The sequence below is a fragment of the Magallana gigas genome, chromosome 5 (genome assembly GCF_963853765.1).
Source record: "Magallana gigas chromosome 5, xbMagGiga1.1, whole genome shotgun sequence".
NCBI classification, from domain to species: domain Eukaryota; kingdom Metazoa; phylum Mollusca; class Bivalvia; order Ostreida; family Ostreidae; genus Magallana; species Magallana gigas.
In genome coordinates this window covers 4653693-4674805 of record NC_088857.1, presented here as the reverse complement: position 1 = coordinate 4674805, position 21113 = coordinate 4653693, and the positions used below count along the sequence as shown (strand labels likewise).

Sequence of the window (21113 nt, the reverse complement as noted above, 5' to 3'; positions counted from 1 at the left end):
AAAAACGCTGTGATGAATTTTGGTCTTGTACAGAAACTTTGATCGTATCGCTGTCTATTCATTACAAGTCAATTTAGCTGGGGGTCGGGTTTAGCAAGGTACTCACCTCTCTGACACAGGGAAGGGTACGCGGACACTGCTCCAGACTTGTTCAGGTCCAAAGCTGTCGGAACCTCCGGGGACCTCCAAGAATTATCTAAAACATTCAAACGTTCATAAGCACTACACGTGGATGATACAGCACAACAGCTTCTTTGAGAGGGGGATTCCTCTCTCGAGGTTTCGCTGTCCCCTCGACTAGTGTAGGATTTATAAAGCATACTTTCAAATCCTGGCTTCATTACTGACGAGTTATCCCCCCTGGCTGACGTACCTTCTGAGGACGTTGTACACAGTCCGTTCAGCTTCCAGTCACTGTTGCTGTGTTGTTTGGGTGTGTCTGCCTGTAGTGAATACACCGACCCCGGGGGGAAGTACCCGGAGTGGGGCCAGGACCCGTACATATGATAATTCCTGTCACAGTTCGCTCCATCTGCATACGATGGAAGGTGCCAACCCCTAAATGCGTACGGATTCATCGCAGCCATTTCCCGGAAAATAATGATTCTTCCTCTTCTTTAAGTCCTTGCATATGCGAGTCACTTCACTCCTAATTTGATAAAAGCCTCTGTAAAAATTACATAGAGTAAATAACCAACACACTTAACCACACGAAACGCTTGTACCGGAGTACGATGATTTTTAATTCGCTTCACAGAGATATATTACATAAACACAATTGTTTTCTGTAAATATTAGATAGAAGTCGAACTACGGACGGTATAGGCGGTGTGATAAGGAATAAATGACAGATGAACATAAGTACACCGATTCGCTTCGTTTAGTTTTGTCATACAGCTCATTAAAATAATCCACACTCTACTGTAGAAACGCTGCCCGCTGATTGGCTAATTCAGCAAGCGGGTGATGGCGTATAAAGTTGACCTCAGCTTTAAGGTGAACTCCTCGCTACAATACACAGTCGCTCGCGCATGAAAATATTCAAGTTTAGAAAGAAGACGACTTGCTGTTATTATTCTAGACTTTTGTTTCTCTATAATTTATCAAATTCTGATTTATATCTGCGAGGTCTGCGGACCACCTACTAGACACGATCAAACCCGCCGCAAAGGGCCTAAAAAATCAAAACACCGCTGAATCTGTGAGGCTCTCACGGTGCGGCTTAGTATTTTTGCCGGCCACTTTATGAGGGGTCTGTCCGCAATAACGGTCATAACCAGGACACTTCAAGCCCCACAAAACCAGGAAGCTGGATTTATTAGCCCCGATATTAATTCTTATGAAAAGAAAAATAATGCCCGATTCTTCAAAGGTATAGATTTTACCACATGAGCGAAAAGTTTTATTAGTTTTTGTTCTGCGAAAATTTTTGGAATTATTACCACTGTTCTACGAATAAATATTTGCCAATCTGTTTTTCTAATTCAAGCCTGTTCTATTGTGAGGGCAATGAATTCTTTTTATTAGCTGGGCCTATGCAGGTAGTCTGATAGCTTTTCTAACGATCAAGGCAGATTCTTTATTTTTTTCATTTTAAGATGAAATTCCAGGAATCGGTAATGAAACATTATAAAACAAAACCAAATAAAAGTTCAGTGGTAAAACACTTGCAAAGTACTCGTAAATTATTAATCTCACTGAATTATTTCCTCTATATTTATTTTATATGGAATATTTGTTTGATATACGAAAATTTAGCGATTTACAAATTCTACAAGTGATAAAAAATATATTTCCTACCAAGAAATATTTTTTAAAATTATGACAAGGGTGAAAATCAGATAACTGATGGTAAGATCAAAATATGAACACATTTTGATTTAGCTGAGAAAGATTTAAATTTCATTAAACAAAGAAAATAATAATAATACACGGTGTAATATTGATAATAATTTAAATAACAGTATTAACGGTATTAAATCAAATGAACCGAATTTTAAAAAAACTATTTTACTCTTATATTTACACAATATATGTTTGAGAAACTTTAAAAGGTAAAGTACAATATATTAAATCAATTAGAAACTATTTATGCATAAAAAAAGAAAATGAAGAAACTAATTTTAAAAACGCTATCAAAAATTGGTTTTAAATACATATTTTTAAAAATAATTTGATTATCTAGATAAAGAATTAAAAAAATTATATAAGATGCTATGCTATTTTACCAAGTAAATTATTTGTTATTGTCGCATTAATTTAGAATCGGCAAAATCAACATATCATATTTTTTGATAATGAAAAATTATTTAACAAACAATAAATGCTCGCGAGATAATTTAACTCTATAGAAACTATTACTAAATATTTCCACTTCATAAAATTTCTGTTTGATATCAATAATAAAAAAGTTAAGGTATCACATTTATTAGACTCAAAGGTCTCGTAATTAAATTAAGATTTTGAAGATTATAAAATTTTATATCAGTATCTCACCAGTGCTCCAAGTTAAACGTGTAGAATTCCTGGAAGTGTTACAAATCTAATAATTTCGGAGCAAACTTTACGATAAATAACAAATTTCAAAATATAATAATTTCAAACATTAACCAGAATCTCTACTCACCAGCCCCCAGCTCTGTTTACATAATATTAACACAAGAGGCATGAGGGGGCGGAGTCATTCTCGGGAAGTGTCAGGTTCATGAATATTCAACGAAATATGGAAGACAACTCTTAAATCAACTCGTATTTTGCAATTTTATGCTTTTATTATATTTATCTATGTAATAAAGTTCACTAGAAATTGCAAATAATGATTAATCATTTTTTATATTTATCTATGTAATAAAGTTCACTAGAAATTGCAAATAATGATTAATCATTTTTGGGGGCATTAACACCCCCCAAATAGATTTCTCGAAGTACTATTTGCTCAATTTCAAGCATACATGCATACAAATTGCCTCACATTCTTATAAAAATTATAAAAGGGGATTCTTAACATGTTTATTAAATATTTTAATGTTAATGATGCAGAAAATCAAACAAAAAGCAATTGTTAACAAATTAAATGTGATACAAATTTATTTATTCCTGATGACCATTATATATAAACAATATGCAAATAAGTTTATAAAATGGTTTGGAAATTTACATCTTTTTTTTCTCTTATATTTTTACTTTTAGAATGTTTCTCCATTATTTTGATATCTGAACAATTGAACAATTCATACCAAAACATAATTATAATTGAAAACTTAGAAATTTAAACTTTTTTAAAGAAAATTATTTTCTTCGAAGATTTTAAAACGCATCGAACAATGGCATCGTAAAATCAGAATAATCAACAATAACTCAAAGTTATCATCAACATATGACAAAGGCATCATAGTCAACGACGAAAAACATGCAAACGTTTTTCAATCAAAGTAATTAAGAAGTCTTATACCTTCTTCATTCTTAAGTATAAAGTTTCTTGTCGTCGTGTAAGACAGAAAAAGATCACGAAGAAAGTTCGAAGGCTTCGTATAAGGTGTCACAAAGCTATGTTAGGGACGTCAGAGTTTCAAAAATCTATTGACTTATTAAACTACTTATTCCCTGTCAGTTCAAAAAAGGAGCACCTTTGCTCTTACAGATTAGTAAAATACTATATACTATAGAATATCAAATGATGTACCATTGCATAATCAGTTTATAACCACTTTTGTTTTATGTGTATTTCACTTGACAGATGAGCTATTAACCCTTAGTTATTAATATCCCATAAGAAAATAATTACTACCATTGGGAGAAACAAATTTTCTACAGGGTATTTAGAAGTCCTGTAGTACTTCCTACGAAAATAATAACTCTGTCATAGGAATTTTTTTTAAAAGGTAAATATTTCACCTGACTGGTGATATTTATCAAAAGTGTACCTTTTGTTTATTTATGTACAAGATCTATCATATAGTATATTTGATTTTCCAAAAACTGCATCGAAATAAACAGTGGGTGCAAAAACGCCACCTTAATTGGCCCTGGCCTCATTATACGGCACAGTGTTTACTTCTGCCCTAAATAAAATAACATTTCCCAAAAAGAAATGCTACTGACAGTTTATGAATATGTTAATGACACATAATTCCTCTATTAATGAGTTTAATTGTTGTGTAAATAATAATAAAAACCATCAAAATAAGATATAATGATACCTTTCCATTTTAATTTACGGAAACAGAAATGGAGGAAATATTTACTAATACTGCATGTGTCAATGTTGGAAACGACGAATACCCTATTTTTTTCTAAATAACGTAGTTCTTGAGTTTAATTTTCATTCTATTAATAATTCTATGTGTTTCTTGTTAAAAAAAATAAAATATAGATGTTGTTATTAGGATCTGGGAAAAATTATTTAGAAGCAGTTTCTTTTTTTCTCAAATCGGGTATAAAAATTATGGAGATATTTAAACTAAAACAAAAATTCGTATTAGATTCACCATTTGACCGAACATTCTTAATCGCGTATTTTTATCAACAGATTCATGTGTAAATAATTAATAAATAAAATTTGGAAAGTTTTTGCGTGAAGCATTATTTACGTTGCACAGAAAGACAAACATATACGAAGTTTTTCAATCTAATCGATTTGTGATTTTTGTTGTGGCAGAAACAGTTTTGCCTATAAATAGTTAAAGTTTAATAATCAGATTGCGGTTGTTGAAAAATTGTTTAATATATGAAATTTTTTCATCTGGCGAGTCAGGCAAATTTCAAAAAATTAACACCTTACACACTTAGTTTCGATTCTGCCAACGCCATCAAGCTGAGGAAGTATCATTCTTTGTTTTCAGTTGTATTTTATAGATGAGAATTTATAGATGAGAAAAACTATACTTCAATATTATTTACCATTACAGGTCAAAATTCACATGTATATAATAAATAGTCTGAAATCAAGAGAACTTTGAGTTAAACACCTAGTGATTTAAACACAGGTGTGTAATCTACATGTATATGTTTCATAAAGGACAAAAATAGCAGCAAGGTCGTAACTTCAGTTTTTAGATTTCTTGAATATTTCTTTGGAAATCGAGTTCATGCATTAAACCTATTTTATCCGATTTACTCCTATAAATATTGTTAGCATTTTTTGACAGATATACACCCTACCATATCATATCCATTCAATTTTGTTTGTACCTGTTTTGCCACGGCATCATTTGATTCATGAATGAGGATACCGGCAATAATGGACCGTCTACTTGCATTCTGAAGGAACTCTCGGTATAAGCATCGAACATAGTCATATAGTTTTTAATCAATACGTCCTTGACCATTTCAGAATGACTTGACCATTTATGTTGTCAGCAAGATAACTTATTTTTTGCATTCTTCAGTTATTATACTTTTACATATACAATGAAGAGTTTTTCATTTCGTTTGATTGATAGGCCATTTTATCACTATATTACATCTAAAAGACAATATCAATCTCATTTTTGTTTGTTTTTTACTGTTACTTGTTATGTGTGCAAGGTCTCTAAGTTAATCCATAAAACAACAATTACACCTCCCCCAACTAAACCAGTGCAATTTATTTTTATGTAAATAATTCATAAAATGATAATGATTCCAAGTAAACCTAAATATAGCAAACAGTCCATGATTCGTTATACAACAACTCAGTCACTTTCTGTGTGGGGCGCTATATCGCCTCGGTAGGGGGCTGTGATTTATGTGGATGCGTGCTCCTTGACGCCAGGACTTTCGTGTTGTGGTAAATGTAATCATACATATGGCAAAACTGTAAATGATTATATTGTACTGAGATTCCAATAAATTATAAACGTCATACTAATGTTGATTTGATTTTTATAACGTAGTTATATCTTTTAATTACACGACCTAATTTGACTTACAAAGTTTTTAAATCGCCGGTGGTATAATTTTGATGGGTCTTATGAGAAGTAAAAATAAAAACCTCGTAACAATGCGGAACACACTCATTGGAAGATTATATTCTAAATACAGAAAAAATTCATTGTTGTGAATATTGGAAAATCTATTTTTGATAACATATTTTCAGACGATCAAAAGGATGAATAAACAAACATAGACACATATAGACATAACAAAGAAGCAAAAAAGTGAACGTATCATCTTAAGAATATATTTGATACGTATAATCTTTAGAATATATTTGATAACAATTATTTTTAAATTCCATTGGTAATTAGTTCAAGTCAAATAATAAAGACTCTCTTGTAAGACAATCACTAATATAATATACTAATATAACAGATACACATTGACATAAATCATACACACAAATAGCTGTTACAGACGCACAAATACGCCAAACAGATGCTGTATTATATTTACTAGACACATACAAACAGGTAGTTATTACAGACGCACTATTACACCTTAAAGATGTCTGTATTATAGTATTAGATACATACATACAAGCAGTTATTACAAACAGACAACAGAACATGTAACCTACACTAGTACATGCAACAAACACTAGTTCATGCAACAGGCACTAGGACATATAGCTGACACTAGTTCATGTAACAGAGACTAGGACATATAACAGGCATTAGGACGTGTAATAGGCATTAGGATATGTACCAGACACTAGAACATTTTACAGACACTAGGACATGTAACTGACACTAGGGCATGTAACAGACACTAGTACACGTAACAGACACTACTGCATATAACAGGCACTAGAACGTGTACCAGACACTAGGATATGTAACAGACACTAGGGCGTGTAACAAACACAAGGACATGTAACAGGCACGACTAGTATGTTTAACAGGCACTTGGACATGTTACAGGCACTAGTACGTGTTACAGACTCTAGTACATGCAACAGGCACTAGGACATGAAATAGGCATCAGGACGTGTACCTGAATAGAACATGTTACAGACACTAGGACATGTAACAGACACTAAGGCATGTAACAGGCATTAGGACATGTAACAGACATTAGGACATGTAGCTGACAATAGGACATGTTACATGCACTAGGACGTGTACCAGGCACTTGTACTTGTAACAAACACTAGTACATGTAACAGACACTAGGACATATAACTGACACTAAGATATGTATGTTTAACAGGCACTTGGACATGTAATAGGCACTAGAACATGTAACAGACACTAGGGCATGTAAAAGGCACTAGGACATGTAACAGGCACCAGGACGTGTACCAGACAATAGGACATGTAACATGCACTAGTACATGTAACAAACATTAGTATATGTAACAGGCATTAGTTCATGTAACAGACACTAGGAATGTAACAGACACTAGGAATAACTGACACTAGGGCATGTAACAGGTTCTTGTACATGTAGCAAACACTTGTACATGTAACAGACACTAGGACATATAACTGACACTATGACATGTAATAGGCACTAGGACATGTAATAGGCACTAGAACATGTAACAGACACTAGGATATGAAACAGACACTAGGGCGTGTAACAAACACAAGGACATGTAACAGGCACGACTAGTATGTTTAACAGGCACTTGTACATGTTACAGGCACTAGTACGTGTTACAGACTCTAGTACATGCAACAGGCACTAGGACATGAAATAGGCATCAGGACGTGTACCTGAATAGAACATGTTACAGACACTAGGACATGTAAAAGACACTAAGGCATGTAACAGGCATTAGGACATGTAACAGCCATTAGGACATGTAGCTGACACTAGGACATGTAACATGCACTAGGACGTGTACCAGGCACTTGTACTTGTAACAAACACTAGTACATGTAACAGACACTAGGACATATAACTGACACTAAGATATGTATGTTTAACAGGCAATTGGACATGTAATAGGCACTAGAACATGTAACAGACACTAGGGCATGTAACAGGCACTAGGACATGTAACAGGCACCAGGACGTGTACCAGACAATAGGACATGTAACATGCACTAGTACATTTAACAAACATTAGTATATGTAACAGGCATTAGTTCATGTAACAGACACTAGGAATGTAACAGACACTAGGAATAACTGACACTAGGGCATGTAACAGGTTCTTGTACATGTAACAAACACTTGTACATGTAACGGACACTTGGACATATAACTGACACTATGACATGTAATAGGCACTAGGACATGTAATAGGCACTAGAACATGTAACAGACACTAGAACATGTAACAGACACTAGAACATGTAACAGACACTAGGACATGTAACAAGCACTAGGACGTGTACTAGACAATAGCATATGTAACATGCACTAGGACATGTAACAAACATTAGTATAAGTAATAGGCATTAGCTCATGTAACAGACACTATTGCAATAGTTTATGTAACAGACACATAAGTACATACGATATACACACTAGTACGTGTAACAGATGCGATTACATTTATATATGTAGGAGATGCACAAGTTCATGTACACAAGTACATGCTGAAGACACAAATATTATATTCATGTATACCAAAAAACAACAGTGCATATAACATACGCACCAGTTCAGTATAAGACGCACTTCTAGATGTAAAAATTGAGTGGTACTCTTGATAGTCGCAATACTTCATATAACATTCCGATAGTACATCTAAAAATCGCATTCTTACTTGTGACAGATGCATTAGTTCATGAGACAGAATCACTGGTACATGAAATATACGTTTTTGTTTTTATATTTTAGATGCATTAGTACATGAAAAACTAGCATAAATTCTCATAACATTCGTTTTTGATCAAGAACACTTATATTACAATACTTGTAATGTTTTCCTCCAGGCTTCTAGTCTAATTATATCAAGGAAACACCCAACAATTGTGAAAATTCCTGTATTTAATACTGGTATTCTGAAAGTGTTTAAAATATATAAGATAAAGAACCATTATTGAGGTGCAGAGGGTGGGGAGGGGGCATGAGATCAAGTGAGCCAAAGTGCACGTGTCTAGATTGATTGACAAAATTTGGTGATTTCTGATGAGACAATAGCTTGGTTTTCCACCAAGAAATGTTACCTTAAAAAAGATCAGCGAACTATGAGCGAAATTAATGTTCCGGTGTCAATAGGTCTGGTAATATTTCAACAGATGAAGTCCTGTGTAATATATGGTCTTAGAACCATTTTAACAAGAGCTTGGACTTTGGGTAGTTGTCTCGAACAACAATGTGACGTAGGCCTTTCTATTTCATTGCAGGCCACTCAGCCATGGCTCTTTGAAATCAACAAGATTTGTTTGGCTTTTGAGCTAAGACTACACAATCGGTGTATATTTTGCTTGAAACCAGCGTCATTATTAACTTGTTTTGACACAAGAAAAAAAAAGATAGCTACGTCCTATTGAAAGTCCATGGCCTTGTAAGAATGGTTGTAAATTGTAGGTTTCCAATCCGGCATATGGACTTGAGCGATGTGCAAGGAGCAACTTGGTACCATTCTTCTCATAAGAAATACCTTCAGTTTACTTAAGCTAATTATAAGACCTAATGCTTCAAATGTATAGAAATAATTAACAAACCCTATTATTGCTCGACGAAATTGTAAATGAATGCAAATTAATTCAATTGAACATAAAACTGTCACCACCATTGCACTTTTTGGTGTTTAATTCATTTTTAAATCATAGATACTAATACTTAAATTAGGTATCCCCGACTGACGGATAACGATAAACAAGAGATACATTAACAAAGAATTTGATGGCAATTTTGATGAATGGTCTTACAGGGGACAGTTTTTGTTGTTCTGAAGGGTTCTAGGAGATCACCCATTCTACGATGTATGCAGCTCCTAATTAGCACCGCGAATTAGAAAGAAATTAAAATTTACAATTAGACAGAGATAAACGATTTATGTGAATGTGGCGATCCTTTTTGTTTATTTATTACCATAGCTGTTTGAATTAGAAATAAGACAGGAGGGCTGTAAATATATAATAAGAAAGCAAAAACAAAATGTTTATAGACAAAAAGGACTTCGTCAGCAATGCATAATATCTAATTAAATTCTAAGGTCGCTTGCAAATTCAATCTTCTTATATTTTGCAGGCGCTGTTTTGTTCCATGAGCATGGGGGTGCGTGTTTTAATCATAAGCAGATTTAATGAGAACCGTCTTTCTCTGCAAGCGATAGATACATGGGTGTTGTTTTGTGGACATTTTACGACGGCGGTATACAGGGCCACTGAGGCGGATTATTTGACCACCCTCGTAAAGATGAAGATTTTATAACCCAATAACAAAAGTTCAAACGAAACAGAAATTCAATTTGTCTAACTAATTATCATACCACATTTTATGTCTCATTTTACTTTACCACCATGCAAAAGACCTTTCTAACAATTATCTGCAAAAGCAAGCTCGTATTACCATTTTTTTATTATATCGAATCATTCATACAATGAAAAATGTTGATGTGTAAATGGATTTGCATTTACTTATTCTTTAAATTGTCTCAAAGATTTTTTTTTTTTTATAATTTTGAGCATCAGTACTAAAAAGTAATTTATTGTCCTACCTTTTATAAGAGAAAGGGAAAGCAAGAAATAAAACAAAAAAGCTAGGTTCTTCATCAGCCATATGAAATAAGTTTACGTTCATGACTATTCGTAAAGCCTTCGATTTAACTGATCGCGCATTAAACAATTCAATACACTACTCTATTCGAAAAAATAATAATTTTTTCAAAGATAATAAAAAAACAAACAAAATCAGAACATGATGGCCAATGTTTTGTTACAGACTAAATTATGAAGTTTTAACAGAACGCCAAAATTCCAAGAACGACGTCACCAGCGTGCGGCGACTAACCTTACCTTGCGCTTTATAAAATATAACATCTTAAGAAATAATTACAATAATCCATTTAAATGTTCTGATGTGAATTGAAATAGATAGACGTTTCAAAGCCTGAAATTTTGTTGCTCTAACCCGATGTTTTCACGTACACCCTCTAGCGACAGAATGAAGCCTTTGCTGAATAAACTGCAACGTTATCTGAACGGCCATTTAACAAAACGAAGGAACGGGCAGTTGTCTCTCATAATTCCAGGTTCTTTATGATGAATTCAAGAAATGAGCATGCTTTTGAATTCGTATAAACGATCGTCAATGATGACTTGTTATCAAATGATATAATCCCACCATATCCCTCTTTTGTTCAGGAACAGGAGAATTCAACTTTGGACCAGTTTCATCTGATACTGTCATCAATGTAGAGGATGAATTTGATTTTAAAGGCATTTTGTTGTGAACCACATTTGGGTCTCAAGAATCGTTAGTCTTAAGAGCTCTGCATCATGAAAGAATTGAACTTAAAGAATGAATGTTTGCCATTTTTATCAAAATTATTAAAACTATATGCACTTTAATAACATTAACAGCATTATATCCATGTAATTTTTAGTGTAGTGTTTAAAGACAGTAAATATATATGTATGTACGATGTAGCAGACCGTCAGTAGAAAAATGTTCCTTTAAACTTGGCATCTGAAATTCCAGGTTCAGTGCTACATCTTGAACAACGGACGCGCTAAAATAAATTCGTTGATAGATATCGTTCGCCACCTCGGCGTAAAAACCCAATGGAGAGTGAATACAAGGCGAAAATGTGCCGAATTAATTTGCATGCTTATTCTTTGTCTAAGCATGTTGATTTACAATAATTAAAGTAGATAATGTAAAAATGTTGATATCCATTTATTTGAAAACATCGCTTTCTCAGCGATTTAGATCATTTTCTGTGGTTGAATCATGCTGCCTGTCAAATTTGTTGTATTATCATAGAACTTGTGAAATTCGTTTTATGTTTTTCATGCCTTTTCCGACCAAACATATTTTTTTCAAAAAATCACATTACAGTCGTCATTTTTCTAAGCGAGTTTCTTGAGGTTACACCTAAATGAGAAAAACCAATGGTTATTTTGAAATGGTTTATCAGGAATATATATTTCACCGGTACCGACACAATTTCATCCAGTCGTTCAATTGACATCATTCCAACCCAGTCAAAATCCTGATTATACAAAGTTTCATATACATGTATTTCAGTTTTGATATATAAAATTAAAATTAAATATGTCATCTCTATGACGGACAACTTCCAAATGCCATTGATTGCGTCACAAACTGTTGTTAAGTAAAGATTTAATGTTTAGGCATCATTACTGGTTGTTTTCGACCCGTGTAATTTTCCTTATGTACAATATTACCCACTAGTATTAGGTTTCTTACTTACTGGAATATGACGGATTTGATTAGTCTTTAGAACGCAATGGCGTTACGTACAAACGTAATACGTTTTTGTATTGCAAAGGACACAGACATTTTGTTTGTTAAAACTTGAAGAAAAAAAACCCGGAATATAACGTAAAAGAAGTTAGAGCCACCTTGTTACCGTTTTTAATATGCTACCGGTCGACTGTAGAAATATAAACGTCAATCACGTGACGCACTTCTTTCAATGACGTAAAGTCATTCACAATATACACAATATACAAAGATGATGACGTTGTCCAGACAAACTGTGTATTGATTGATGATGATGATATAATAACAATATCTTATATAAAGACACCTGAGTAATTTTGTCATATCTGGTTGATGGAATTTATAAAACATTGCAATGACATATTATAGTTCAATAGATAACAATGTCTTGATGGTTATGTACGGTTAAACTTTATTTCAATTCATAAAAACACTGTGCTTGATAATCATGCCTATGCTTTTTGCACCCATTTAATGTAACTCGCCTATCAGGTGAGGTTCCTACCTTTGTAATTGAAGGATTTTTTTTCGGTAGGGTTTTAACAACACTCCCAAAGGATTTCAGAGATAAAAACTACCTGTTAGGCTACACCAATATAATTTCCTGTTCGTCGGATATTCAGTGAAATAGGGTACGAGCGGGCGAGCGATCAAATAGTAAAATTTTTATTTTTTGTTTTTAGAAATTTTTAGGCGGTACATAAATAAATTTGAGCGGACGGTTTCTTCTACTTGCTTCTGATTTATAAATAAAAACTATTTAAAATGCGAAAAATAGAATGGAAATACAACAGCAAACAGTCCAAAATTGCCTGGATGTGAGAAATTGAAAATAATAATATGTGTATAGTTTTATTTCAAACACGAGCGCACGGGGTCCGACGAACAAGAAATTATATTGATGTGGCCTTAAAAAAATTCCTATCGAAAATGATTTTAACCTATAAAAAAACATATTTTCTGTTGAAGTTTTAAAGAAAGTGCTACAGAATTAACTAAATATCTTATTGTAAAATTATTTCTCCGTAGGTATATTTTATTTCATAAGGATATAAGTTTTTAAAGGTTAATATCTCACCAATCCGGTGAGATACAATTAAAAAAGTAGTTTTTTATTCTAATTAAGCAATAGTCTATCGTTTGATATGCATTGTGAAGCAAATTAATACATTTTAACGGGTATAAAAATGCAACCTTGGCACTAGCATGCAAGAACTTATCCTGCACAGTATTAAAAGCTAAGTTTAAGTTATGAAAATATTTATGATACTAACTTTGAACTGAACGATGTGTGTACACCATTATAAAGGTACATATACTTTCCTGTACTTAGTCAAAGAAAAACCAAAAAAATGTGAAATTATCTTTTATAGGTAAATGAAAACACGTTGAATATTTTAAGGAAAATGCATTTTTAAACATTAAGGGTCTAATTCCTTGTTACAAAGTTCGTGCTATTTTTCTTTTTATAAAACAAGACTTGCTGAAATTAAACAAAATTTTAAAAAAGTTCACAGGGATATGAACTTGGTTGGGCACATGATCAAATCTCGTGAAGCGCAAAGAGCTTCTAAGAAGATTTGATCACGTATCAACTAAGTTTTATCCCGATATACTTTTTAACATCGCTGTTTATCATTAATTTTTACGTTTAAGAAAACCAAATCGTTTTTGAAAACATCACCGGGATATGAACTTCGTTGGTAACGTGGTGAAAACATGTAAAGCCCGAAGGGCTTCTCAGAAGATGGGATCACGTAACAATTAAGTTCATATCCCGTTTAACTTTTTAACGTTCTGATTATTACCTAAATAAAACATTTCAAAATGGCAAATCGTTCAGAACTATCAATATAACCGTGTTTTTATGTTTACAATAATGCAACCGTCAAATGATAAGCGATTGCAGTAATTATTGTGATTTCATAGTCCCAATGAAACACATTTTGCAAATGCAAACATACAGAATTGAACGTTTTTGTTATTTTCAATAAGGAAATTAATTTGTTTCTAAGATAAAAAAAAAATAAAGAACTGGCAATTACTCGAAAGTTTTAAATTGTAATCATTAGAACTTTTAAATAGAAAACACTAGGGAAAATGAAGTATTATCAGAATAAAAATACAAAGTAAACAAAAATAAGTTTTGTAAGCATAGCAAAAAATTAATTGTGAGCTTTATATATTATGCTAAAAACTTGCACCTAACTTTATTACTTTGATTGATAATTAGAAACATTTTAATAATTCTAAGTATCACGGAAAAGTTGAATTTAAAATGGTCAGCTGGATTTGTGACCATGCCCATTTAAAATCTAGTGCAAGAAGCGAACGACCTTAAATACAGGATATAGATGTAACATATTCGAGACATTTCATCAGTTTAAATGTTTATGCTGAGATAACTTTCCATGAAACCAATTTGTTACTTAAATACTTGATTCAAATATGTGTAAAGCGCAAAGGCTGTGCTAGGAATATCGTGATAGAAAGGATTTAAATAGGTGTAACAATACTATTGTCTAAGAGCCTTAAATTAGTTCGAATGTAAGATTAAAGGAGTAGATAAAATAGCATCCTTCTTATTTTTCAATTTTTTTTTGTATAAGCCTCTTCTAAGATAAATCATTTGAATCTTTTAAAAATTTGATTATTTTCTGGATTGGCTGATCAACAATGTACAGATATTAGCCAAATAATTAAAACTGTTGTGTTTAACATATTAAAGAATGAAAGCAAACTCAAACTTTGCCTTAGAACAAAACCATATCTGCATCGCAAAGTTGTATTCATGCAATACTAAAACAAGTAAGTCGCCAGAGGTTCTCAGAGTGATTTTGTTTGGTCTTCTAATCAATGTACTAGAGCCACAGTAATGTTCTGACCTTCAGAGCAACAACTATTTGCACAAGAGTAACATTTCCAACACTTCTTTAAGATCCCATGGCCAATTATAAGAATACAAGGGATAAGACTTAAAGTATAACATGTATTGGGAAAGAAAATGAATAAAAAGGAAAATGGATAAAAACATTCGAAAATGAATGTTTTGAATTTTTTTCAACTTTCACGAGACTATATCGGGTAGATTATAAAATTCCTCCCCTTGTTGTTTTATCATATTAACACAGCATCGACAAATTCTCCCTATCCTTCTTGTGTTGAAATACATGTACATGCTTTGATTATCCGTAAGGTACCTACATTGTATATTTCTGTTTCATAATTTCCATTACATATTTTAACAAATCATTAAACCTTTGGACACTTCCATGTGAAGGCTATGTCTTTGGTTTTGTTTCTACGTCAATGATATTAACCACATCTTTAATAGTTAGCGTAGATCATTTCATGCACAAGATTGATTCCGGTTTGAAAGGATCTCGCTTTTGTATTAGTGCTAAGGGAATGAAAATAAGCAACAACGCAGAAAAAAATACCGATTCGAAAATGTTAACTCATTACGGTAAAACTGCACCAGAGAAAGGTACTTATGCAATTTTCAATGATGACTTCAGACTAAATTATAAAATCGATTCATGCTAAAATCAGAATAAATAGAAGATACCCGATCTTCTATGAAAATTTGATAAGCATTTCATCCATGAACATTAACGTCTGAGCAGGAATGGAGTAGCTTACATCAAAATTAAAACACGGTTACTATCTTTTAAAAAGCACGTTCATCTTGAGTGTTGCAACGAATGTTTACACGTTTTGTGCAAAAGTCAAATCTTAAATTTTTATGTAATCTTTTCCGACACGACGGTTTTCATTTCTTTATCAAAACGAACGTAATGCACCAACAGCTTTACTTTGTGATGAAGTCATTTGGTAAAAAATACGGTTTCATGATTAACAAAACGAATCGATTATTAATTGAATATAATTATGTAATAGGCAGAATAACTTATTAAGGTAAATGTTTTCAATTATATTTAATTCAGTTTTTCAAATAAAATACATAAAACATTACATGACCTATTTGAACAAAATACTGCTACTTGATTTCTGTGCTGTGTTATTCATATCACACCGTCCTTGAAAAAAACAAATGTCGGCTGATGGTTTGTTAACCCAGCAGGCTAATATTTCATTTCTACAGATGACAGATAGGGGATGAGAAATATCAGTACTCCCGCGGTATCGGTAGACGAACTGTCAAAAATTTATAAAGAATCTCATGATTTTTCAATTATATTACGATTAATTTGAAACATGAAACAGTCATATTTATTCCAAACAACTAGGTGAGTTTGGTGACATTTTTATGTTAATTTACCGTATGTTTCTTACAATGGAACAATGTTACCGCCAAAACTATTTGTATTAATTGCACTGTCAGCGTAATCCATCTCAATTCATTCTCTACCTCCCAAAGCGATTGAAAAGCTTTTAACAATCTTGATGAATTACTTGAAATATTTTTTTGTATGTGAACACTTTCTTTTTTTAATGCTTTGTTCATTAGTCATATTGCCTTGATTCTAAGGTATTTTGCTTTACATTTGTAAATATACATTACATTTATCTAAAAGTGATATTAAGACAACTTATAAACATTAAAAAATTGTCTTATATATATTCAATGACAATTTTTATCGTTTCTTACTTTCGTTGGTATTCTAAACATTACTTTTACATTACATGTTTATTCATTTAACTATGATTTTGTATAGAAATTGAGTTAATAAGATGTATGTAAACTTAGTAAAAACCAGATAACTTGAATAACAAAATTTTACCCACCATTTATTCAATCTTCATATTTCATACGCAGTGGTCAAATAAAATTAATACCACGCCTAATTGCCTAATTGCTCACCTCAAAGGCTACCAAAAATGATTTATTTTTTTTCGTGTAAATTTAAAAGTAATCCAATACCTAATCTACATGCATTAAAAAGTGCCATTACAGAAAAATGCAGAAATAAGGAATATGAAAAGAAAATATGGTATAGTTTATGGTTTAAACGTGTATGCACCACCTGCATATCTCTCTCTCTCTCTCTCTCTCTCTCTCTCTCTCTCTCTCTCTCTCTCTCTCTCTCTCTCTTTCAATTATATAATTCATTAGTAATATTTTAATGATTCTATAATATGCCCAAACATACGCATGTGTGCACACATGTTGTGAAAATGAAAAGTCAATAATAAAGTGAGAATATATTTACTATAATTAGCAGATTTTAATGGCACAGCTTGGCATATACTGTTTATTAAAGAAAATTGTCAAACCAATTAAAAAAGGTTAAAAACCTAGCTCGAAATTGATTTTATAGTTATTCACATTTATTTCTATGTTTCTTCTTTGAATATTGAGAAGACTAGAAATTCACAACCCTTAGCCTTTTCATGAATAAAAGCGTGTTTGATATCCACATGTTACCTAGACACGTGTTCTGTCTACTCATAGGATAACTTATAAAACAATCCCCAAGATATAATGACAAATAGAAAACATACTTTATAATCTTAATTATCATATTTTCAATTCAACATTTTATAAATCTTCATTTTTCCTACCGATGTTTAAAAAAATAAAATTGCACCATGCGTTTTTGTTCAACATTAACTTCAGTAATCTAAATATCAAAACGTTATCCTCTTCTTGTAGTTCTGTTTCTAGACTATTATTTTCGAAAAATATATTTTTAATAGAAATTTTACAATTATTCTGTGAAAATATAAAACAAATCAATTTCAAAATAAACCATAAAATCCAATTAATACAAACTCTGAAAAAAATATTCGTCTAAAAATATCTGTATGAAAGTGTGTAGAAAGAAATGATGTTAAAAAAATTCATCTATATGTTTTGATTAAAGAAAACATGTATATTCTTCGTAAAATTTTAAACAAATCGACTTGAGATGACATCCTACAATTGCATTTAATATTATATATTTTATTGTAGATAGTGTTATGCATTTGATTGATACAAATATAATTTTTTTGAATATTTCTATTTTCTAGGTCATTGTGAAATTCAAACTTAAAAGAAAAATTGATTATGATTTAAGACTTTGTATTGATAAGACTGCGTTTTATAATTTTAATTTTATGGTTATATGTCCTTAAAAGTGGAGAGTTAACATAAGGATTTAGATAAACACATTCAAGATATATGATCAGATGTAAGAAGTAATCCGGAACTTTTAAGACCGATACAAAGAAATTTAGAATCTATGTTGTTTTGTTCCGTAGTTAATTGTTACTTTGTGGTATATCTATTAGAAAATTTGTTGTTTATTGTTTTCTTATAATGAACTTATTACTAGTATATATTATTACATGATAACGTTTTGGTAGAGTTTCGTTTTTTATATCATAAATTTGGTTTCACTGTGTAAGGCTTAAAGCAAATGTTGAAAAAAATCTGTTAAAAATGTTGTTACTTTGATATTTAAAAAAACCCCCAAAGAAATATCAATGTATTTACACAGGAAGTAATTAAAATCATCAATAAAAACGAAAACATCAAGGTATTTTACCGATGTCATCATAGTTTGTTAATTTTTAAATAAAAAAAAATTGCGGTAATCTTTTTGTTAATTTTAATAGCATTCATTTAATTGGAATTTTCAAATTTCATTCCTCTATTTTTAATTAATGAATTCCTTATGCATTTACACGTGATTTAGAAATAAAACAAAGCAATGTAAAAGAATGTTATGATTTTCAGTTCATGCGTCTACCAGTCCGAAGTTCATTGAAAACATGACGGTATTTAAGACTTCACATTCCTGATTCCGACGAGCGTAAAACGGCCGTGAAATTAGCAACCTCTTAACCCTAATTTTTATGATTTCTTTATTGCCTATCTAAATTAAAATTATCTGGACTCTTTTATGACAGAACAGTTCATCTTATAAAGTGTCTAAGTGTTCCTATAAATGCGGAAAAGTAATCAAAATTTCAACCAAAAATATAACTAAGTTATGATAACAATATGAATTAAATAAAGCATTTGCCAAAACAGATACTCGGGCCTCCAGAAAGAAAACAAAAGTTAAAAAGGAAATTAAAAGTTGAATTTATCAAAAACATTATTAAGATAACAATAATTTAAATGTATTGTTTTTTCTATCATTACTCTGTGATCATCTATTAATATAAAAACGATTATTTATTTGAAATGTTATAACTTATCATTTCGGAAACATAACTTATTTGTATCCAATTGTTTTTAAATTATTGATATCAAATACAAGCTGAGTGAACAAATCAAACAGAGTAGTTGTAAAGTAAATAAACTTTCTTTAAAGAATTTAGAATGTAATAAAAACAAAAGCTGACGTTCCTGTAAAAAAGTACTTGTTAATTTTTAAAGAGATTATTCTGTGAAGAACTGGTTACAGACATTTAAAAAAGATCTGTGAGTAATAGAAAATCAAACCTTGATGAGATATACATGCAACACACAAAAACAGTATATTGAAGCATAAAATCTTGGTCTGAGCTCAATAAATATATAGATATACCTCAAAGTGTCAAAAGTAAAAACCATTGCATACCAGAAAAACATAAAACCAAGCCAATAATTCCTGCAATAAAACCATGCGGTCTTTGAAGATGTTTACATACTCCGGTTTTGACGAAGTTTATGGAATGAAACACAGGAATCGCTTACGTCTGCCACACAGAATGAAATTTACTTTACGAGCAAATTAAAATCTTTTGTTTGATACCGATTCCCGATAAGCCTTCTTTGATGTCAGAGGAAGTTAGCATCACTCGCGGACGGTTAAAGTTCCGATAGAAAAAAAAATTAAATCAAAGGGATGATGTCTTCAAATTTTCTCCTCGTAAAAATCAATTAAGGTATCCATGACTATGATATGCAAACCACTTTATATCATGATTTCTAATTAACTATCAAGTGGTAAAACTATATTTGAACGTTATGGAAAAATATTGGCATCTTTGCCATTCATTGAAGCATTGCATGAATAAAAAAACATTTTAAATGATTTTCAAATTCAAGTATATCACATCTTCTCTGTCTATGATAAAGACAAAATAATAATCGGACATAACAACACTGGCATTATTATAGTATTTTTTCACTCTTACTTTTACCCTTTTAAGTTTTTAAGTATGATTTTCATGCCTTAAAATGTTCATTCTTACATTTTTTAAAAGGGAAATTAGACCATATTAGACAATAAATGGCTATTTTTTTTAGTTAAGATTAATAGGAGTTGTCGAAGGTGTCAGGTTTCACAGAATGAGTGAAAAGAGAGACAATCAAATGATAATGTTAGATTGCTTACACAAAAGATTACTCAGTGTGGTGTTACCATGTTACCATCTACATTTCTGATATTGTATATTGTACAATTCATACATTAAGTAGATAATCAAATTATAATGTTTTCAAAGAATTTAAAGCAATTAACTTAGTCAGTTCCAATGAACAAGAAATTATGTCTTTTTGATATAAAGTTCTGTTACAATGTATGTCAAGTTAATCTGTTTTTCGTAAACATTCTCACAACACTCGGCTTGATCACTTAGTCCATTGAGAAGCCTTAGCAAGTCGAGAACAAATTAATCAATACATATTATAATAATAATTGCTTAAAGTTTTTTTCTCAGAGACAAAGTTTGAAAATATTACCACTATTAACCATTCAGATAACTTTCATTTTTAAAGAGCGTTGGTACATCTTAACATTTAGAAACTTTTCTTTAAAAAAAAATAATTAATTTGACTTAAACTTCATACACTTTTCCCAAATACTGATGTAAAGGAGCTAGCGTAATAGTTTAAACATAAGCTTACGTTCTTGCATTAGTCATGAGTTCGATACCCGCTC

The 21113-nt window shown here is 31.5% G+C and overlaps 1 protein-coding gene across 5 annotated transcripts in view; it reads right to left on the bottom strand.

The window, feature by feature from the left end:
• LOC105323256 (homeobox protein Hox-A9) overlaps nucleotides 1-21113 on the bottom strand; it is a 48543-nt gene that overhangs the window by 14479 nt on the left and 12951 nt on the right. The window contains exons 1-2 of one of the 5 annotated variants that reach the window (XM_066084711.1): nucleotides 2627-2644; nucleotides 107-667 (exon numbers count right to left, since the gene is read on the bottom strand). In XM_066084711.1, coding sequence (XP_065940783.1) covers nucleotides 107-587 — 481 coding nt within the window. In that variant the 5' untranslated portion in view covers nucleotides 588-667; nucleotides 2627-2644. The other 4 variants (XM_011422313.4, XM_020065256.3, XM_011422318.4 and 1 more) reach the window with 4 other exon arrangements.